Source organism: Grampus griseus (genome assembly GCF_964374135.1).
Source record: "Grampus griseus genome assembly, chromosome: 13".
NCBI classification, from domain to species: Eukaryota; Metazoa; Chordata; class Mammalia; order Artiodactyla; family Delphinidae; genus Grampus; species Grampus griseus.
In genome coordinates, this window is record NC_139007.1 from 38,264,049 (window position 1) to 38,287,480 (window position 23,432).

At 48.4% G+C, this 23,432-nt stretch overlaps 1 protein-coding gene across 1 annotated transcript; it reads left to right on the forward strand.

Moving 5' to 3' along the window:
- Positions 1-2,513: 2,513 nt before the first annotated feature.
- On the forward strand, positions 2,514-21,387 carry NR2E1 (nuclear receptor subfamily 2 group E member 1; the record flags this gene model as incomplete). Its single annotated transcript, XM_082668575.1, has 9 exons — positions 2,514-2,538; positions 7,241-7,386; positions 10,622-10,709; positions 12,289-12,524; positions 13,805-13,951; positions 16,056-16,152; positions 16,540-16,689; positions 16,932-17,037; positions 21,225-21,387. 9 exons carry the CDS (start codon positions 2,514-2,516, stop codon positions 21,385-21,387), a joined length of 1,158 nt encoding a protein of 385 aa, XP_082524701.1.
- Between the last annotated feature and the right edge of the window lie 2,045 nt (positions 21,388-23,432).

Consider the following 23,432-nt stretch of genomic DNA (forward strand, 5'->3'; position numbering starts at 1 on the left):
CCTGAACCAAGCGCCGCCCTTTGCGTCCACGTGGCGGTGGTGATGGTGGTAGCGGTGGGGGGGGGGGGGTGGCAAGTGTCTCTCTGGCGGAAGCCGGAGCCCCAGGCTCCAAAATGGCACAGTAACTGTGTTTCTCAAACGCCGCCGGGAAATCATATACTTTTCTAGGTGCGGAGTTCGAGTTTGCACCGCGTCTCGGGCAGGGCTAGCTGAGCACAAGTCTGCCCAACTTGGTTGTCAACAATGTTGAGTTATTGTCCTGTCTCCTAAAAATCCCCTCAGGTTTGTGGCTTTGTTCCACATTTCCCTGATCTCGTCCCACTGCGAAAAACCGAGGAGGGATAACTTGGGAGGTAGTTGTCCCCTTTCTTGCTCTTTCCGAGTGTCCCCAGGCCCGAGTCCTGGTCGCTGCGCGGCACTAGCAAGGACGCGGGCTCTGGTGCGTGGCGTGCGCGGGCGGGGGCTCCAGGCCCAGCCCAGGCCGCGGCGGAAAGTTGCGGTCACGTGCTGCGGCCGCCAGCAGGAGCGCACAGCCTTCGCCCCTGAACCTCCGGGGCCGAGGAACTGCGGCGCCCTCCGAGGGTCCGGGGGACGCAAGCACTCACTTGCACACACATACTCTGATCGAAAGCCCGGGTTGACACCGAGTCTGGAAAAAGTGGGACCGGGAGCGGGCGGGTAGAATTGCGGGGTGCTACTATCTGTTCACCTCCCCCAGAGCTTGAGCGGAGGGCGGGAGAGCAGGAGGTGTGACCCTTGACCTTTGGCCAAGCCCACGCCAGGAGGTGAGGCTGGCAAGCTCTTGTTCGACAAGTTCAAGCTGCTGGGAGAGCTTTAGTAAGAATTAATCTCTTAGAGATCGGGGATCACCGCTGTCTAGGCGTGCGCTCTCCCAGCGCGGTACAGGATCCAGGGCAGGAGAGAGCACAGGAATCGCGGGAAAGGCGGGCGGGAGGAGTAGGGGGCTAAGGCGGGGGAGGAAGCTCTCCAGAATCCCTGGACCCTGAATTGGGGCGGTGGGGGGCAAGCGAAGCCTGCTGGGGACGGGCAGCGGGAGGGAAAGCTCTACCCTCCAGCCGCTCCAGTGCAGAAATAATGGAGGCGAAATAGCTTCGCCCTGCTCCGGATGGGCTTTACTTCAGCAAACCGGCGGCGCCCTCCCGGCGGCTGGTGCCCAAGTGGACAGCGCGAAGGCCACAGGAACGCGGAGCCTCCCGCAAACCCCATCCCAGGCCTCAAATACGCACACAGTGTCCTCGCCTATAACGTTCCGTAGATAGTTGCAAAATGAATAATTACTCACCTTGGACCAGATCCAAGTTTTACCCAACAGAAGGGGCACGAGACCAAGAATGAACCAACTCACATGGCCATATCCGGCGCGCACAATCACACACAAACACACAGCCACCCAGTTCTTCCACGAATCTGTCTGGCGCTCTGGAGAGAAGGGGGAAAGTGTTCTGCGAAAGCTCCAGCTCCCTCCCCTTCCCCCTTGCCATGAAATATAATAATTCATTTTTATTACGAGAGCCGCACTGTCCTCACCATCTCGCACGCACAGAGCCACACTCCCTTATTCACACTCTTAACTCCTCAGCTCCGAGAGCGCCTGCATTTTCTTTGGGAGCCGCTTGGAGGTTCATTAATATCATTAGCATTTAACCCCCTCCCTCTTTCCATCCCCTCCCCGCACATGGCTGACGTCAGACCCCGCCAGGAGTTGGGGGAAAAGCTAAGTGGGCCAGGGACGCCCTATTCCCCTCCCCGTGGCTGCCTGTCAGAGCGCTTCTGGAGATATTACAGGGGACCCAGTCCGCAGCGACAGGCACAAAGTCACGGGGTAATGAACTTCGGGAACCCTTTGCCGCTGCGTGCTTGGCTCTCCCCGGAAACCGGGAGCTGGCCTCCTGTTCCCTCGGAAGACTTCCCAGCAATCTAGTTTTCCCACTCCGCGCTCGGATTTGGGCAGCGCGGAGCCCATCCGCCTGAGGCTGCGGTTGTGTGTTTCCCTTCTTTCCGTAAAAGAGCAACGGTCTGTAGAGATCTGCCCACACTCTGCCTGCCTAATGTAGAGGGAGGAACTGAAGACTGAGAGACAGGAATGGGGAAAGAGAGGGATTTTGCCCTTTTTGCTCCGTAGAAAGACCATTTTCGTGTCTCCATCTCTGTTCTTCAATACCCTTCTCTTGCCTGTCCTCCCTTCTCCCTCGATCTGCCTGTCCGTCTCTCCATTTGTCTGTACATGCCTGTGTCCATACCAAGCAACATTCCCAGCAGCTGCGGTTTTGCAAGAGGCGGGAAGAAACTTAAGGATGCTTAATTTTCCACTGTGGAACGAATTCTGAGCGCCCGGGGAGCAGCGCAGCGCGCAACCGACACCCACCTGTCCGGCCCCGGAGCCTCCCAGGCTGGAAGGCGGCTGGAGAGCGGCGGCGCCCGGCGGCGAAGCGGGCGTTGCCGGCCGGGACTCGGGCAGCGCCCACCAACCGCTCCGCCCCGGGACCGCCAGCATGAGCAAGCCGGCCGGATCAACAAGTGGGTACCTATCGGGCCGCTGCGGGGCTCAGGCGCGCAGGCTGGGACGGACGGGCGGGCGGGGTAGCCGGGGAGGTCCTGCTCCGATCTCCGAGACTCCGAGCCTGGGAGAGGGACTCCAGCGGTGTGTGCGCTTTGGCCCAGCTCCTTGTAGACCATGAGTCAGTGCCTTTCGTGGTGAGGGAAGAACAATTTCGTTACCTCTGGATTGCTTGATTCCCCCCTTTCTCTGGTATGGTGGGAAGGTTGCGACCCAGGCCGCCCAGCAGTCCCGCGAGTTGCCTCCACTTAGCCGCCAGGTGCGGGGAAGAGGGGGAGGAGGCGGCGGGGGCGGGAACTAGGCCGCAGCCCCAGGCTGCAGCACAATAACACGCTCGCTCAAAACTCCGAGCTCCAGAGCGCAAAAGCAACTTTGCGCAAAGCGGATTTTGAATGGAATGCTTTGCACCCCTTTTCTAGCTATTTCAAATAATCCTGCAAATTGGGAAGCAGAAACAATTTAAAAGTCACATTTTCCTTAATCCTAAATCCGCGTAGGTCATAACTGGGGAATTTAAAGTATGGCGAACCGCTCTAGCAAAGAGAGGACCAAATCCCTAATCCCAAGGAGTTTTCGAGCGAGAGCTCGGCAGAGGCAGGAGAGTGCGGCCTGTTCCCCTCCGCGCGCTCCTCTCCTTCCTCAACCCTGCTTAGCTGGAGGCTCTCCCTTGGAACTCCAAGTCGTGGCTGATCTCTAACCGCCCCTAGACGCCGGAGTGCAGGTCTGAGTGTATGTGCGAGGGCTTTTGCGTGCTCCTTGCCTGCGGACCCTGAGAATGTGCAGGCCAGAGCCGGCGCTGGGCCGGCACGGCCGCAATGCCAGGGTTTCCATGGGGCATTTCAGTTCCCGCCTTCCGGTGGCCCGGGGCTGCGGTTTCCAGGGTCCAAGGCTGGGGGTGGTCGCTGCCGAAGTCCCCACATCCCGGAGTGCTCCCGCCGCCCTTGTCGTTTTCGCTTATGGCATTTTTGGCGCTTGTGCTTTTCTCAAACACCCCCTCCCCTCACTCCCGCTCATTGTCCCGAGCCTTTGAAAGTTGGGAGAGTCTGAGATACTTCTGAGGACTGATAATGAAGTCCCACTTGAGTGGGATGCAATTCCTCCCCTCCCTCTCAAGAAGTGGGTTGTGTTTTTATTTTGTCCGTTTGTTTTGGTTTTGGGCGCTGCCATTTTAAAAATTAAAGTGAACGTGAACAAGAAGAAAAAAGGAGAAATGTTTGGAACTAAGGCGGAGGGAGGAGAGAAGGAATCTCAGCTGCCGCCCGAATCAGAGCCGACCCTGGTGGAGGACTGGAGTTTCCAGTTAACCTCGGGCCTACCTGGCCCTCGCTGTTCGAATCTCTGGGAAAGGAGGCGAGCTCGCATATTTATTGTGGCCCATGTTGTGGCGTGTGTGCGTCCTTCCCAGGAGGCGCAGAAGGAAAGCCTTCCTGGTGCATTCCGAGCCTCCACCGCAAAAACTGAAGCCGGCAGGCCTCGGCAGGCCTCGGTGCTTGCTTGCCCCGTGACAGGTCCTCGCCTCCTTCCCTGGAAGTAAGGATCCTCAGACCCCTCGCCCACTTGGGGTGCGCAGTCGCCGGGGTTGAGGAACCTTGAAAAGTGAGGCCTCGGAGGTGAGGGAAGGGGCGGGCACGAACTGGGTTCGCTGGAACCGCGCCCGCATGCTGTAGATGGACTAGGACGCAGGCGGACTGTTCGGACTTTTAGGAAAAAAGGCAGAATGACACTGGGGAAACTTTGGAGCTTTCCAGCTTCCCAAGAGCCTGAGTTGGGCCTCCTAAGCCTCGAGCCCGACGCAGGTCCGGACGCCTCCGCAGGAGTTTCTCAGGCCCGCAGAACAGCTGACCCCGCCCGCGGCGCCGCGCCATCCAGGCCTTCTCCAGACCGGTGGCGGCAGCGGGGCCCAGGCCTGCGGCCCTCGGGCCCCGAGCAGCGAGGGGGTCGGCGCGCAGCGGGCGAGGTCAGGGCTGAGCCCGGCCGCGAGGTCTGCAACTCCCGCCTTGCTCGGATTCGCACAGCTGGAGAGCAGAGCGATGTCACCCGGGAGACCCGCCTGGGTGGTAACAAGACCCCGGCCAGTCACCCCTGCAGCCCAGACTAACTTCTTTCAACAGCCTCTGATGGTAATTACAGTAATCGAAGCTGCCATATATCTTTAGGCAATTATGACACACAAAAAGCCCCGAGGGGACCCCCTGGCGAGGGAAGTTAAGAACGGTTTTCCAGCCTCAGGAAACTCCCGCCTGCCTCACGTCGGAGCTCGCTCGACTTGCTAAATGAGGGGAGCTTTGCAACGGGGTCAACCAGCTTGTCTCGTGACCCAAGTCACCTTAACGTGGCTGGGTGGCGGAGTCTGAGGCGCACACCCGCTCTGCCCCGGAATTTTCGCGTCCTCCCCTCTGTGCCCCGCCCCAGGTGGGTACGCCTGTCTCTAATCTGCCCCGGGAGCCTCGGCCCGGAGGTTTGCGCTGGGGCAGGGCCGCCCTGCCGCCGTGGCGGCCCCGGGGGGGGGGGCCGTTGGTCTAGGAGCCCCGCCCCTGGAGCCCGAGTAGCGTCGCCCGCCCCTAACTGGTCCTCCCTCCACCCCGTCGGGGTTCTCCAGAGATGCATGTCCCTGGCCTCCCGTCTGGATGGGGGGCGGGAAAGAGAACCCCCACCACTGCTCCTCCCACTAGCTCATCTTGGCATCATCAAAACTGCCACCGGGAAGAGGAGGACAGCTGGGACGACAGGATGGCTGGACCCCAAACACGGACCCCAGCTCAGCCAGAGCGTTATGCAGAGGAGAATGGTTGCAAGATATGGAAACCAAGTTTACTGCTTTCCAGAGTGAGGGCGGCTGCTGCGCGGCTGTTGAGTTCCCTTGGGCGCAGTGACAGGTCCGAGGGGGTGAGAGACAAAACCCGATGTCGCCTCCCCTGGCTTTCTACAACCCCCTCCTTCCCCCAGCACAACCTCTCCTCCCACCCTGCGGGAGAGGGGGCGCCGAGGCGGTGGTCGCCGCGCCGCGCGCCTCCCCCGCCGGCCTTTGTCGCCATCCGAATTCCCATGCTACTTTTTTTGACGGGTCACTGGTGGCTCTATAGGCAGGTGCTACGGCGGGGTTGTAATTGCCCGGGCCGAGCCTGGTGGTTACCAAACCCCCTCCCCAACCCTGCCGCCCGCGTCCTCCCCGCCCCCACCCCCTGCAGCTCCTCGACGGCCGCGGTCGGGGGTGCGCGCCCGCCCGATGCCTCGGAATCCACCGGCGAGTTTCCACCCTGAGGCCTCGGGCCCTTCCTGCGCGGCGCCCTCGCCTCCCCTACTCCCCTGGACCAGTCGTCCTCACCCTTGCCTCCCATCACCCCAGCCTAATCGTGGTCCCTAACCTGAGCGCTCCGGGAACAAGGTGCCAGCTTCACAGAGGCCAAGCCGGAGGCCGCCCGGGCCCAGACTGGAGGCCTTCGGGCCGGTAGCAAAGGGAACATTAAATGTAAAGAAGTTAATTATTAACTAGTATTGTTAAATATCATCATCATCGTTATCAAAGTATTAATTAAGTTAACCCTTTATTTAATACTCCCTTTTTTTGCACGAGGAAGGATTTCAAAGTTCTTATGAACCACTTCAGGCTTGTTGGACCCTTGAACCTTATAGAAAAATAGTTCCCTCCCTTATAACTTTTCGAATTTTACCCTCTCCCTAACATTCCTCTAGGGTCCGCGGCCATCCCAGGCTAGAGGGGATTCCAAGGCTATTTCTCTTAAGTCAGGCGACTGTCGAGGCCACGGAGGGTGGGGGCAGTTTAGGGAAACCAGTCAGAACTTTGAAAGAATCAGCCTCAGACAGCGGTGGAAAAACAGAAAGCCAGGGACCCCCGCAGGATCTAGTGTGAGAAGGTAGGGCTTTAAGGAGGAAGACGTTGGGGAGTCGGGGCGGAGGGGTGTCGTCCCATCCTAACCTGCCAGGGAATCGACATACTTACAACACTCTCCTCCTACTTGCCTACCTCGGTGCTGGTTACTTTGGGGAGAAAAAAAATTTTTTTCCTAAAAGAAATTATTTCTCAAAAGCGATCCATCAAGCATTATTTTAAATAGGTAAAGTGAAAGTTGGGCAATTACCACTACCCTTATTATCATTAATAATCCTAGTATTAGCATTACAATAATAATCCTAATAATAACAACCGCCCGGCAGCTCAGAGAAAACTCGATTGCCTTCCAGCTGCCATCCCTGGTTCCAGCCGTGTTTGTTTTTCTTCTTTTCCCTTTTACATTTCAAGTTTGTCTCCTCGCGCGCTCACTAACAACTTTCTCTGTTAAATGCAAGAGCAGGAGAGGGAGGCGGCCAAACTTTCCGCGGAGCAGAAAGGCAGCGGCGGCCGTGCTGCCGCCCTGGCCTGCTGTAATCTTTTATTCCAAAATGGGTTTCGGCGATTAGAGGAGACCCAAATACATGTAGCGGTGCATGAATAATGCTCATTGTAGGAAACTGACACTTGCTCAAGGAAAAAAAGTTTGGCTATAAAATCACTTCATTATTTGCTTTTACCGCAGCTTCGGTGCTAATCCCTTCAGAGGTCAGATTGCTTAGCATCTCTCTCTCCCTCTCCCCTTTCCTCCTTCTCCGCCCTCCTCTCTCTCTCACCCCATCCCCCCTTCCCTGTCTTTCCTGCGATTTCAGGCCGTATTTTAGATATCCCCTGTAAAGTGTGTGGCGACCGCAGTTCGGGGAAACACTATGGGGTCTACGCCTGCGACGGCTGCTCGGGGTTTTTCAAACGAAGTATCCGAAGGAATAGGACGTATGTCTGCAAATCTGGAAACCAGGTACCTTAGCAGGGCTGCGCTGCCCCGCTCCCCTCTGCCGCCTCCCCTTCCTTTGTTTGTGCCAAGGCCTCCTCTGAGTTTCCAAGCTGCTGAGGAGAGACTAGGCCCTGACCTCTCCTTTCCTCTCCCCTCCTTCCTGCCTCAACTCTCAGTGGCCCTTTTGCTTGGGAAAGGCAGAAAGAGGCAAGGGAAGAGAGCTGAGTTTGAAGGAGGAAAGCTGAAGTCCCAGCGTCTCCTTACACCCTCTATCAATCCCCGCCCCTTTTTTTAATCCTCTGACAGTTTTTGACACTGGGTAAGGCCCACACCCAGTGACTATAAAGCCAGCCCAGAGGATCTAAGGAACTTTAGAATCTAAACCACAAGTGCAGGCAGGTAAAAGGGCTATTTTATGTCACTGCCACCCCAGTCCCATTCCTAGCAGCACCTAAGTTCAGTGCTCTGACCCAGGTCTGTCCGGGCAGAAGTGAAAGGCACAGGGCATTTCAGTCAACGAAGTGAGTGTTGGCTAGTTGGAACAGAGAGGATGTGCTGTATGTGGGGCTGTGCCTTCAACTTCAGAGAAGCAGGGCTGCTTGGTAGTGGGCAGTGGGGCTTCAGCACCCATGTGACTTTAGTTGGGCCTTGTCAGAAAAGGGCAGAATGAGCAAGAAGAGAAGGTGCCCAAGGAAGGAAACTGGGAGCCTCTCCACGGTCCCCAAATCTTCACTTTCTCTGCTTCTCTGGTTGATTCTGTTTTGATCTTGAGCAGGCAGAACTGTCTCAGAGAGACAGAAGAGTAGGGGCATGGGTTGAGTGTGAGCCAGAGCTTCCAGAAAGAGTGAGCAGACCCCTCCCCCTGACTCAGTTTCCAGCTCAGTAGTAGGTTTATTTCAACCTAGGAGATCAGCCTTTTGGTCCCACACTTGGCCTTCTCCTTAGCCAGGCACACAGACCCTAAATACAGAGTGACAATCTCCACTCCCAAGAAGATCCTGGAGAGTGCAGTAATCAGAAAACATCCTTTGGTAACCAAAATACTAAAACGTTTTCACTAATTAATATATATGATACACATATATACATGCACATATATTGTCTGGTGCTAGTGAATTGTTTATCTTTTTCTGAACCTATGTCTGCTCATACCAATTTCTGATAGATTTGGATTATCAACAAAAACAAGAACAAGAAGATGCTGCATTTGGATAAGTTATTTTGAACTCTCCAGCTCTGTTACCTGTTTAATTGGGTCCATAGCTCTGTATCAGTTTCTCTCTTCACCATATGGACACATCACATTATATACACACAGGACTGTATCCCAGTAGCTCCACAAGAATATGAGATTACTGTGGGTCATCAGACTTGAGCAGGCCTCTACTTAAGTTATCTTTTACTTTTATGCAATGCACAGAATTGGGGAATCAAAACCTCAGATAATATGCTTGATATTTTCAAAGGGGCTGGCTGTCAATTCACACATATTGATGTCAGTCCAAGTGCTTGTAAAGGAGTGTTGATAGACTCATCAGGCATGGTGGTCCTCTTCTTACACAGAGAATAAATGGACCTAGCTGAAGTGCGCATCTTTCTCTCAGGCTCCAGATATTTATATACATTTGATCTGATTTGAAGACACTTCTAGGAACTAATGAAGACTTCTGTTATGCATTAGTATGTTTATCAGAATACTAGGAGGATAACATTTGAGGATAGGCATATGATTGCATTTAATAATAAGTTATTTAAACCTTTTTACATTGAGCTATTACACTGGCCAGCAAAGATGACCTGAAGAATTCAGTTAGGAAAAAAATTTATTTCCTTTCTCTCCTTTATTCTAAGCTTAGGTAAACAGCATTCTAGTTTATTATTAACAGTAACGAGGATGTTTAGAAATTATTATGAACTTCTGCTCTACCTTTATTTTAAATAAATCAACGTATTTTTAAATCAGAGGGATGTGATCTCATAAAACTGTGTGTTTGAGTGTATAATTTTTTCCTAAGGGATATTTCAGAAAATATGCTTACTCCAAATTCAGAGTATATGAATTTTGAGATTATGAAACAAAATAAAAATACATTTATTTTATTCTCTTTCTTCCCACTGTAAATGTAAAAGTAGCAAGTAGTATAAACAGAGCACCAAACCTCTTATGTATTTACTGTGTATAAAATACACATGTAGACATGACTCTTTATGAATCTATGCATATGTTCTCTCAGTAATAGCACCTAACGCTGAGTGAATTCCATTAGAAATTTTCTCTGTTTTCCTCTTTTAATGGCCAATATTTTTCCAGAAAATTGCATTGGATAAAACATTTATTTTCTCATGCATCTCAAATAAGTATTTCTAAGGCACAATTACCTCTTTTTTTTCAGTTATCGTGCTAATATTCTCAATCTATGTTATCATTTTGTCAGACAGTTCATCACATTATCTTCCTGGTCATATTTACATGGTGGGCATTTCTAGAATTTGTCCAGGCCTTGGGCTCTTCCCTTCCCACTCTCACATCTGTAAGCCTTGCCCTCCTAACCACTCTGGCTTCTGCCTCACTTTCCAGAAATGGCTGTGTTTCTATGAATCTGGGCTAAGGCTAGTCTTTAAGACAACTCTCAGCATGCTGGTCAGAAGCATGGCTTGGAGTACAAAGGCAAGAGAGGAAAACAGGAGAGTGGAGAATAATGGGAAATATTTATCTGACAGATAAATGGGCTCACCCAGAAAGTGACAGAAAGAGGTAGACTCAAGACCTGAAAGTGGAAAGAATAGTTGGTGGGAGGGGGACGTGGCAGGGGTCCTGGCAGGCAAGCCTGCTCCTTGCAGAGCTCTAAGGCCTCCTCCTCCAGGGCAGGTCGCTGTCTTCGGTCCTGAAAAGTCTCGCCCCGGTCCAACCCCTCTGCGCCTGGCGGAAGTTCCCCTCGGGAGCTCCTCCCCACGCAGCGTAGTCTGGGCAAACCAGGAGCTCTGACCCTTCACCTGATTTGAGAAGGACTTTCCTTCTTGTCCGCTTTCATAGGGTCAGGGGCTGGTCCTTTTGAAGTAGCCCCAGGAATCCCAGCCCTTTCTCTTCCTGGCCCCGCTGATGCCCAAGGCCCTCGCGTTTCGCGGACCCAGGCTTGCAGCTCCGGGGTCTGTTGCGGGGTCCGTACCCGCCTCAACGCCTTTTCCCCGACCCGGCGCCGGCTTCGCGTCCCCAGTCTAAAGGTCCTGGGGGCCGCTGACCGCCTGCGCTCTGTTCCAGGGAGGCTGCCCGGTGGACAAGACACACAGAAACCAGTGCAGGGCGTGTCGGCTGAAGAAGTGTTTGGAAGTCAACATGAACAAAGATGGTAATCTATTTATTCTTAGTACATCTTTTTATCCTTATGTTGGTTGAATAGTAAGTAAATTATGTGTACAGAAAATAATGGCACTCCTATGCATGTAAATCATCTCCTGAGCATTTCTTTCCAGGTGCTGGGAATTGGCCTCCGGCTTTAGTCATCTCCCTGCATAAGCCCCACCCTCACCCCACTGAACTCCCCAGGGCAAGACCCATGCCCACGTGGGACACTTGCGCCTTACAACCATCCCCACGAAGCCAGCGTTCCTGGGGTCCCCACTCTGCTGGGGACCGGCATGTGACATTCCCGGCCTCCCATGCTGATTCTTCTTCTCACCTCTCCTTGCAGCCCTTTTGTGGTCAGACTTAAGCCTGTTAGCCTCCCGCAGGGTCTTGCTGTCTGGATACTCTCCTGGAGAGGATATCTTGGGGACTAGGAGACGGGTTGAAGGAGGAAGGGCAGAGACACGAACACGCGGAATGTCCACCCCTTGTTTGTAGACTCACCAAGATTACAAAATCAGGACGGCCGATCTGAGCTTTTTCAGGGCCTTCTCTTAGTTCTAAAGAAAGGGGCTGGAGGGGCAGAGTGACGCCAGTGGGTGCCTCGGACACCCAGCTCCCAGAAGGCTCTTAAAGGCGCGCAGCAAGAACTAGGTCGTCAGGATGCTTCTTGGGCTTAGAGTGCAATCCAAGCTCGTGCCCGGAGGTGGCCTGGCGAGGGCGCCCCAGGCCGGGACGTGGCAGGGGTCTTGGCTGGGAGGGAGGGATGGGGCCTCAGGACTGGGTGCGGAGTGGGCTTTGCCCGGACGGAGGCCTGGGCAGGGTGGCATCTCCACGAGGTACAGCGCCCATTGGGGAGAGTTCCTTCCTCCGCGGCGCAGGAAGCAGGAGGGAGCGTCCAACCTGTTGAACTTGTGTATTGACAAGTTGTCAAGCTCGTCGAGCGGAAGATTGCCCTGAATTAATTTGTTTGTTTAAACTGTTGGTGGTAATTGTCACATCTCCCCTGCCTTCCTCCAGCAAACTCTGAGAGGGCTTTCCCTCGTCCCATTCCCCAGCGGACCCGGGCTCGGGTCCTTTTCTCCTGGGGTCCTCGGAGGCCAAACGGCATCTCCAAGTGGGGCGAGGGATGGAGGTGGCGGGGGGAGTGATCGTCGAGCGGATTGGGAAAAGTGTGTGCAGAGACGCTGTGCCTGGCTGTGCGCAATGCTCCCTCTACCCTTGGTTGCGGTGGAGACCCAGCTACTCCTGCCCAGAGGGTCTCTGGTTTCCCTGCTACCTTCCCTGGGTGCAGAGGAGCCCTCAACCGACAGAGAACACACCTAGTCTTGCCTGAGGCTCGGGTATTAGTGTGACACTTTGGGCCGGGCTGCTCTTCTCGGCTTCAGCTTCCTTATGCAAACAGTGTAAGGGTTAAACGGTCTCAGAGCGCCCTCCACCCTCACATTCCTTCTCCCTCCTTCTCTTCACCTCCCGGGTGCCCTTGCCTGTCCAGACGCAGCTTTTGGCCCGAGAGCGCGGCAGCGTCTAAGTGTCACCGAGTCTCTGATCTCGGGCGTGCGCCGGTCTGTCTGTCTCTGTAGCCGTGCAGCATGAGCGGGGGCCTCGGACGTCCACCATCCGCAAGCAGGTGGCCCTATACTTCCGTGGACACAAGGAAGAGAACGGGGCGGCCGCGCACTTCCCCTCCGCAGCACTACCCGCGCCGGCATTCTTCACCGCGGTTACGCAGCTGGAGCCTCACGGCCTGGAACTGGCCGCCGTGTCCGCCACCCCTGAGCGGCAGACCCTCGTGAGCCTGGCTCAGCCCACGCCCAAGGTCAGTGACCTTGCTGGGCCCGAGACCTTTCCGAGTGGAGGGCGGAGAGGGGCGCGCCCATTCTTTCTCAGCTGGCATGGCTCAGGCAAAAGATGGAGAGAGAGAGACCTCACGGGGTGCTCGGTGCTTCGCCGAGACCTGCGGGGAGCTCTAGACCTCCCTCTCTCCCCTGTTGAGCTAGGGGTGCTCAAATTTTAGTGTGCAGTAAAGTCACTCTCTAAGCTGACTGCAAACGTGGCCGCCTAGGCCCATCCCCCTTTCAGCAAATTTGAGGTGGTGCCCAGGAACCTGTATCTTTAGAAAACACCTAGTGTAAAGCCCTGGCTGAACTAAGAGGGCAGCCTAGGTGTTCCTGGAGGACAGAAGAGCAGAGATTGTTTTTAGAAGAAAGAAGTTGCCTGCAGCTGGCAGAAGAGCCCCTGAATTGCAACTGCAAGGGTCTAATCTCTTGGGCAAAGCCATGGGTCCCTAATGCAAGAGAGAAATGTGGAGCTCACCTTGTTAGGACAGTTTGAAGAAGTTGGCTTCATTTCCCACTCCCCGTACTCTCTTCTGAGCCGCATGAATTTACACGAGAATTGAGCCTCTACTAGCAGGGACACCGCCAGAACCACCTCAAAAGGCTGCCACCTAGGGACTACCTTCCAGGCTTCCAGTTGGTACCTACCCAAAGCCCCCACTCCAGGCCGAGAAGGGCTCCAGATCTCTCTCCCCAAGAGGAGGGCCAGCTGCAGCCCCACACTGCAGGGAAGCCAAACACCTGGGCACACGCACACACACAATATTTAATATTGCTTTCTTATCCTTGATGTGTATAATAAGCTTGGGAAAGTAGTGTTATGAATATGTCGTCAGTTATGAATGGGAATGCTCTATGAATGATTAAGATGTCTAATTGAAATATTTCCATAATATACTAATCCTTTCTAAAAATACTCATATGCATATTTGTGTTTGGGATGCCTATTAATTTATACTTTCTCCACATCTATTTTTATTTACTCAAATGCAAGAAGCTCTTGTCTAAATTGGGAGACAGGCTTGGCACTTGGCTCAGCCTGAGGAAAATTTGCTGCAGGGGATAGAAAAGCCAGATGCCCCTCTTGAAGGAACAGGCCGCCAAAGAGTGGAAATGAGCCTCTCCCATCAATTATTATTCCCCAAACTCTATAGATATTCCTATCTCCTTCACTGGTCTAATTAGAAAATTTAAAATTTGGCTCTTCTTGCAAAGCTGCAGTTTCCTTACTCCCTGTTGTTTCTCTTTCTTCCCCACCCAGTACCCCCATGAAGTGAATGGGACCCCAATGTATCTCTATGAAGTGGCCACAGAGTCAGTGTGTGAATCAGCTGCCAGGCTTTTATTTATGAGCATCAAGTGGGCTAAGAGTGTTCCAGCTTTCTCCACGCTATGTTTGCAAGACCAGGTATGACCAAGAGGGCACTGAGCTCTTGGGGGAAGGGGGTTGGGAAAGAAGCAACAGTAGCCAGTCTTATGAAACTAGAAGTTACCTGGATAAATCACCAAGGCCAAGCATCCGTTCTTAACAGCAGTAGGAAATGATTTTTCTTAGCTTCTTGCTATGGGTTCAAAATAGCTAGCTATGGAATCCTTACTAAGAAATGTAATTATGTTATTTCAGGAAAGTTGGATATGATCTAAAAAAAACAAATATACAAGACCATTGTATGGTCTTGTTTCATTATCTTTTTTTAGTTTAATTGAAACATCAAATTTCATCACAGATTTTAAAAATCTTAATGATTTTTAAAATTGTTAACAAAACAATATTTTCTTAAGAACACTGGAACTGAGAGACAGAACGTGATGAGAGTATTCCCTTGTAAGATTTTGGGAACTAGTCTCATTATTTTATATTTACAGCTTTATATTTTCCATTTTGATGCTCATAGTGGCCACTGATTGATCAGCATGAAGGATTAAAGAGTGCATTGCACACCTCCCTTGATTCTTTAAATGCTTTTAGAGTTTTTTGTAAACAAATAAGTCTGGTGCATAATCCTGTCGTTGTAAATGACATTAAGAGGGAGAAAACAAAGTATGTGCCTTTAAAATTGCATTGTACCGAAACTCAGAAGTTTTGTTGTTAGGAATATCAGAAATGGCCTCTGCCAGAATTTTTCTGCCCTTAAGGGAAAGACATAAAATGAAGTGTTCACAAAAATTGGCCGTCACCAGCACATTCATGGAAATTAATGACAAATTTCCCAAAAGGCTAATAAGTAGCTCCAAGAGCAAAGGATTTGTTTCTTTAATTCATTTTATACCTAATTAAAGCATAATAGTGCCCCTTAATATGAAGTACATTTCCTACAGAGAGCCCTGGCAATGTGCTCAAAACATTTAATCTTCTAACCTGGGATGTTCTTTTTTTCATGGCCTGGACTTTCAGACATGGTCAGAATTAGACATTGTTTACCTTGCATTTTTAAAGTATTATTTTCTGTATTTAATGCAATAAAACTGAAAATAAAGCACTTTGGAAATTAAACCTTTTGGTCTAATTGTGATTTTGGTTACAAGCCTTCACAATTCAGCCCTTAGCTCTCAAAAGGAAATCCTCTCACATCCAGAACTGACTGGTTTTTGAGAGATTTTTCAAAAACAAATTTTTCAAGATGGTTAGTTTCTATCTTTGACCAGCTTTACTGGTTGACTCTGACCATTTGCTGTGTGTGTGTGTGTGTGTGTGTGTGTGTGTGTGTGTGTGTGTGTGTAAGTTGGCTATTTTTTCTCAAAACAAGTATTTGTAGACTCTTTAATCCAAACAAAATTTACTTACTGTCTGCCACTTAGCCCTTCGGCGGAAACCCTTTAACAACAAGCAAACTGCAGTGAAGTGGAATCCAGTATATTAATTTCGAAAAGGAGCCATATTTTCATTTTAAATATTCAGTAGCACATTTTAATAGAATGAAAATGACAAGCACCTTGATGCTGTCCACTTATGAGTCTCAGAAAAATCAGGCAGTGAGATGAGGTAAACTCAGCAAAACCTGATTAACATAATTACACCCTGATTTCCCTGCATGCCTCTTGGGAATTAGTGATCACTCTCCCAGCCCAGCCCGCTCAACCCTCCAGGAAGATGGGGGCCCACATCTGCATGCTTAGTCTGGAATCCTCAACCCTGGTAATATCAACATTTTCTATGAGGGGAATCCACCTGCTGTGCTGCTGGTGACATTTCATAGAGCCTGGGTCTCCTGAGAAGTTTCTAGGTGGTCAGGAACAAATGGATGCAAGAACAAGAAGGGTAAACTCTTTCCCAAGGGAAGCAAAATTTGGGGAATTGGAATGGCTGACTCTCAAATGCATGTGCTTAAGTATAGGCACCTTTTAATAAAGGAAAATATGAGAAAATAAGGGAAAGCTAGAATATTCAGAGGAAAAACTATCAGGACAGGCATTTAAAACACTTCTTAAAATGATGGAAATTTACATATTGAAATTGTTTATAAATTTATAAATTACACACTATATTATATTATACATCTATTGTATGACAGCTGATGCTTTTGGAAGATGCTTGGAGAGAACTGTTTGTTCTAGGAATAGCACAATGGGCCATTCCGGTTGATGCTAACACTCTACTGGCTGTATCTGGTAAGAATTGCACAATTTAATGACTTTGTTGTAGAAATTACCATAAAAATACATTACTGAAAAAAGAACAACATGTAAAGAATAACAAATTCCTGCTGAACAATAGAGTATACCTGTCATTTATAAATCTATATTTAAATGCAAATAATGTTGTTTTGTTGTATTCATGACTGCTTGCATTGTTATTTAAATGCAAATTACTGTGTTTGTTATCATCCAAGAGAAGATTTTATATTAACTTTCATACAATATAGCCAGTTTACATGGAATCAGATATCTTAGAGTGACAATTGAATAGATATTGATATGCAGGATTTTGTCAAAAATCAATATTAAATCATGAAAATGCCTTCATGTTAGAGCATTTATTGCATATTTTTATTCTAGGCATGAATGGTGACAACACAGATTCCCAGAAGCTGAACAAGATCATATCTGAAATACAGGCTTTACAAGAGGTGGTGGCTCGGTTTAGACAACTCCGGTTAGATGCTACTGAATTTGCCTGTCTAAAATGCATCGTCACTTTCAAAGCTGGTAAGCAGACACAAACTGCTGTCTCTTCTCCTTCCCCAGTTTTGCCATCTCACTAATTCAGCCACCTCCAAGTCCAAAAAAGAGGTGATGGTTTTCAAGAGAGCTGATACTCTTAGTCTGACTCCATTTTCGATAGCCATGGAACCTGCATGTTCTTCTGCTGGCCATCCACTTCCAGAGAGTGCTTTCCCCATCTGCATTTCCTGTGCTGCCTATCACAATTTCCTGGTCTTCATTTCTAGTTCCTACACACAGTGGTTCTGAACTGAGAAGTTTCCGGAATGCTGCCGCCATCGCAGCTCTTCAAGATGAGGCTCAGCTAACTCTCAACAGCTACATCCATACCAGGTGACCCTTGTTTGCCTTGAACGTGTACTTAAGAAAATTGCTTCCATTGTGAATGTGTGAGCAGACAGCAAAAAGCCAGTTCAAACATTGTGACTAATTATCCTGTTGCCAAGCCAGTTAATTTAATTAGAATCTGTGTCCTCACGTATTTCGAAGGGTAGGTGAGAGGAGCAAATCAAATTACATTACGAAACTGAAAGCACTGCCAGACACCTTACACCTTTCCTGGATGAATAAGTTGATCCATCAATATAGCTGAACACATTGAGGTGAATGGGCCCAGATATGAGCAAGGTGAAAAATGAAGGCTAAAGTGTTATGTTAGTTGATATATTAGAGAGTGGTCACATGATCCTTTAAAAAAGGCAAGTGCCTTTCTTTGGATGCCAATCCCAAATAGAAGGACCAGAGAACTTTCTAAAGCGGTCATCTTTAACCCCATCGTGACTGCTGTCTGGCTTTGGTGATTGGTGTCTGTTGACTTATTTTGAGCCATAGCACCCATCATGTTACCTCTGGCCAAGCAAAGCCCACTGGCAGAGGCTGTTCTTGGCTATTCGTAGAAACTCTCAGTCACTGGGGTTCCAGCAGTGCTCCTCCTGGCCCACCAGATGGGCACATCCACCACGAGGTCTACAGACTTTCTGATTCCATTTTCAGACGAAAAAAGCAAGGCTTTTAAAGAGCAGTGAAACCTTGCTAGCTTCCTAAGTTAGGGCTGCAGTAGATCTGAGGTTAGAATAGAGTTGCTCTTCTTACTTGTTCTCTAGATCTTGAAGAGAAACCCATGGAAACCAGTCTCTATCATCTCAACATCACCCATAGACACTAGGCTGGGAGAAACTAAATCAAATGGGTAGAGGCAGTTAATGCTTCCATTACTGAAGGGGTCAAAGAAACCCCAAGTCACCTGTATTCATTTGGGATGATACCACTTCTACAGGAATCTCCTTATCCTTTTATAAATCCTCTTTTGAATACTAATGAGTAAAACTGTTCCCTGTCCCAGAGTCGTTGAATGTAGCTTTTCGGAATTCCTATTCCTGAAAGCTTTAGGCTTCACAGTAGCTCTTCAATAGCTGATAGCAACCAATATCTATTGAGTGCTTACTGTGTGCCTTACAACCCAGCATATTATGATTTTCCCTAAAAGTAGGGGAACAAGTAAGTTTGTAAAATGTGAGTTTAACAGCAACAACAAATTGTTCCCTGTCCATGGAATATCACTGAAACTGTGATGAGTGGTAGAGCCTGTGTATGTTTTTCCAAATTAAAGTTCCGTGGTTTTAAATTTAAAATCCACATTTACTTTCAGAATGTATATAGTAAGCACTTACATTTGTTCAGAATTATAAAATGGAACAGTACATAATTTGGGCACTTTTTCCCCACTAAAAACTAAATTGTATATCATAACTGACCTCTGCCATTTAGTCTTTAAGGTATAAAGAACATCACACCAGGAGAATATGATGCTAGGTATTGATTCAGTCAAGCCTTTGCTGAGTACTCGCTTTGTGCAGGGTGGCTGGTGAGCACTGTGGAACACGAGAAAGGACAAGATACTACCCATTATCGTTACAGGAAGTAAGCAGAAGTGTTACTCCAACTCAGACCAGGGAAGAGAAAAAGCAAAGTGGGGAGTGAGAGAGAGAAATTCTCGTTGGAGGGAGTGAGAAAAAAATCTGCAAAGTCTGATGCATCGAGAAGACATGTGAGCTAGTTCTTGGATTCCAGCAGGAAAGAAGGGGACCAACAGGAGGCAGAAGAGGGGCTGGTAGAGGTGCCATGGAAGGTGTAAGGAGTAAGGGAGAGGGAGTAAGGAGTAAGGGAGGAGAGGGAGTGAGGAGGGAGTAAGGAGAGTAAGGAGAGAGCCTGACATTTCAGGAGCTGCTTCTAGGACGACCTGAGAGAGTTAAACCACAAATTAACAGAAGTCTAGTTTAGAGAAATGACAAGTATACTACTTCTCTGTCACCTTCAAAACAAGGAAATTATTCATGGAAGAAACACGTCTGCTTTGACGTGAGCCTTTCATTTCATGATATCAGCTACAGCTAGAATTTAATACTAATATCTAGAGTCATACATGTGACAAAACTGACTATATACCTTACTGCTTAGCTCCTTCAAATCAGTGAACGTTCTCCTCTAGCACTTTCCTGTCTAGAAAAATAAAATCTGAAATTGAGAAGTTAATGTGGCAAACTGAGCTAATTGTGCATTAATTGTTAAAGCTGCAAACTGAGCTGATTGTTACAGCCCGGTAAGTGATTTCTCTAATTACCTAGGACACGAGGAGAGGGCTAGAAATCGGCATTTCAAACAAACTATATACAGCTACGTGTAACAACTATATATAACTACATATAATGATAAACAATTTAGTTATATATAATAAACTATATAACTGACAATCAAATAGCCGAATCCGTGACAGACACAGAACACTTACACCTGGAAAGAAAACTTCCAGTTATGTATGCCGATGGATGAAGTCAAGGGCAAAGATACTCTACAAAATAATTTTGAGCAGTCAGAGAGCCCCTCTCTTTCCTTCTCTCTCTGTCTCTGTCTCACACACACACATACACATGGTTATTGTTTCTGAGTAGTAGAGTACTCCACATATAATAAACACTTAATTTGTGTTGACTGACTAACCAGCCCCTTCCTAACTAGAGAATAAAAGAAGTGGGTGAGTAGGTGAGTGGATAATCTACTCACAGAAAATCAAGAGTTAACTGTCTGTGGAGTCACCAAAATATGTCCTTTCTGAAAGTAATTATTTCCCACCGTGTTTTCTCACGGTGGGAAACTTCAGCATGTTGGGTGGATGCTGCAGACACAGTGGGGGCTTATCTAGGCAGCCACTGCTTCCCACCCACTTCAGGGGGCTTCTCTCCTCTGCCTGCCTGAGAAGGGAAACAGAGCTGTTGAAGAGAGTAGGTGGCCAAGGTGAAAGGGAGACGTGGGCCTTGGGAATACTTTCCAGGAAACGTAGGAGATGTTTTTGGCAAGTAGAGTAAGCGGTGGGATTTATGTATTTTTTAAATGTAGAGAAGCTACACCGTGTCCATACCACATTATTAAAGGTGGTCTGGTGGTCCCTGTCCATTGGTGGTCATGAAGCTGGGCAGTGAAAGAGCCAAATGAGGTCCTCAGAGGCCCAGAATGAATTATCAGCCTCGTATCAGGTTGAAGAGAGGGACTCTCTTGTGCCCAAAGCTAAGAGACATGCATGGAAGTTGTTCCCCTGGACTCTGCACGGTGGGGTTATTGGGCAGTTAAACTCAATGTTCAGCTACCTAACTCCTGTGTAGGAATTGATATCTGTCAGTTTCTAGCACCTGTGGCCATGGACTGAACCTGGCTGAGTCACAGATAAGTGTCTCCAGAGGTCAGTCTTTTGGGTGGTTTGTGTCAGTGGAGGGAGACCTCCTGGTAGACTGTATTGACACCTGATTCCAAGGTATTGACTGAAGACGCATCAAGGCAGTGAGGAGGTGGCTTATAGGCATCTAAAGGCAGCAGAAAATTGAACTTGCACATCTGAGCACAGATGTACGTTGGACATCAAGAGAGGAAATTGTTCAGCAATTTCTCACATCTTTAATTATATGCCAATTTCATTGACATGAAAGTTGGGTGGCACTGCCAGCCAACAGAATTTAGTCTTTAATTTGCAGTGTAATAAGGAGGGAATTATTCCTGAGAGTGACTAAGTATAGTGCCTGAATAATAATTTAGAGAATTGCTTAGGAAAGGAATCCATTTTATTTGAGGGAAATAGCCTCATGAAGGAGTCTTGTGAATCAGACACTGTGGATGTTGTCACTAGTTTTGTCATCAATACCATTGGTTGGTTTCTACACTGGCAACCTTTCATTATTTGGTCTAAACTTATTACCATGTTTCTTAAAATTACTTTTTCTCCAAAAAAACTGCAACCCCTGTGCTAACGAGGAGACAGTCACCGTGTGCTTTTGGCAGTATCATTATGTTCTCCATGCCTCAATTATTCCACCTGCAAAACAGGGACAGTAGTGCCTGGCTAGGACTCTGTAGTATGTTATTAAAGAGGCTGAATCAGGAGATTAAGCTGAAGATGGTGTGTGTTCAAGGATGAGATACTAAGCCTGTTAGTGATGGATCTTACCTTGCTTTCATGGCTTCTCCTATTCCAGATATCCCACTCAACCCTGTCGCTTTGGAAAACTCCTGTTACTTTTGCCAGCTTTACGTTCTATTAGTCCATCAACCATAGAGGAAGTGTTTTTCAAAAAAACCATCGGCAATGTGCCAATTACAAGACTGCTTTCAGATATGTACAAATCCAGTGATATCTAAGCTCTCCAAGTCCCTACTTTTCAGGATGGGACAGTATCTGATGAACTTCTACCCATGGAGAACAAGCCTCAACTAACAAACCCTTCAGGAAGCATAAACCTGGGAATGTGTAGCCTTCAGGAAAAAATGTCAATTGACACAAAACAATTCCAGTAGCTCTGACCTGCTGCCTCACCCAGGGTGGGGTGGCCTGGAAGGAAAAGGGGGTGTAAGAGGACCGCCTGAGCAGAGAGGACTCACTGCTACCATGCCCTGGGAGGGGACCGAATTCGGGGTTGCCACAGGCCAGGCCATTCTGCCTCTTACCTGGAAGATCAGGCTGATCTATCAACAGCTGAAACATAAGTAGAACATTTTTTTTCCCTTTTAGCGTATAAAGTTGGGTAACCAAATATAGTTCTGTATATAACATCATACAGCAGCCTTCAGAACTATCTTATGTTGAAGAATTTATTTCAAAAATAATGGTTAGGTTTTAAATCAAAAGTTTTATCAAAAGTTTCCCTTCTATTGTACTACTTCATAAAGTGGCCTTCAGAACTGAGTTAATAAGTGAAAGGTAGCTTATGCTGTGAGATTTGCTTTTTCTCTCTCTTCTTCCTTTCTCTTTCTTTCTTCCTCTTCCTCTTCCTCCTTCTCCCCCTCCCCCTCCTTCTTCTTCTTAATACCATAGGCCAGGCAACCTTGTCAAAGGAATTGGTGGACGAAAATGAGATTCTCACCAGGACTTCAGGTTGGATAACATCTAAAAATAGAAGAGCTTTACTAAAAGAACACAAGTCGAGGGAGGATGAATAAAAACAGCAAAACCAAATAAAGTGGAGATGAATGATGGAGTGAGGCAGACTGCTGTCCCATTAACACAGTGCTGAAACCAAAGGCAATGGGGGTCCAAACTCGTGTTTCAGCGAGTCACACCAGACAGTAAATGAACAGAGACATGAGACCAGAAGGAACTTCAAGGAGATGGATGCTAAAGGGCTTCTTGATCCAATGCTAACAGCCTGAGACTCTTCAATGCCTTTCAGAAAACCGGTTTCTAGTAAAGCTTTGAATGCCTGCACGTGCACACACACACTTCGTCCTACACTATAAGCTGCTCCTTTGGTATAAATCTCTACTTATGGAAATGTAGAAACAAACATTTTTAAATAGCTGCTGTACTTTTCACATTTTGATTTATTAGGTACTAGCACTGAGGAAAAATATTCAGCACTTGGACTATTATAGGATGAGTAAAACTTTCCTTGTATAAAGTGAATTAACTGATTTGTGAAGTTAAAAGGTTGTACTCATTGTATTTACAAAGAATAAAAAATATATTGAATTTAAATGAACTCTGCCTGATTTCTTAGCCTCCCTCCCCGGCTGGTTCTTATCTACCAGTTACAAGGCAGCGGCAGCAGCTGGTGTAAAAACTGAAGCTCAGAGCACTGCAGCCTGAAGAACTGAACCACAAAGGCAATTTCCTTTTTACAGTGAATCCCATGTAAAATGATGAATAAAGAAATAAAACATAAGATTCTGTTCTCTGCAGCTCTCAAATGTAATTGCATCTGTTAGAAAAATTGCTGTGTGAGGAAGAAAGAGGCCGATTAACAGAGTCTTCATTCACTCACCCCTCTGTTTCTAACTCTCTTGCCAACATTTCAGTCCTGACCAGGAACTTAAAATTATTTAATGATCAAAAAGATAAAGTGTGAAGAACCATATTGGTGAGTAAGATGCGGAAAGAGCAGTAGAAAGTGCATTGAGATGCTCCCAGCAAATCTCAGGGCACTGGTCCCACAGCCAGAAGCCGGTGGTGGAAATCAGAGTTGCCCAAGGACATGGGCACTATGCGTTCCTCCTGGGCAGCAGCTCCAGCAAGAGTCTGGAGCAGAGGCACTAGCATCTCTTGGCTAGACTGACTTGGCAGATAGCATGTGTGGAAGTTCAATCAGCCATCCACTCCTAGTCCACTAATTCCACTGAGAAAAAGAACTTGGTCTTAAAGGAAAGCAAGCTACTCAAAGATTTGTACAAGAATGTTCTTTACAACACTG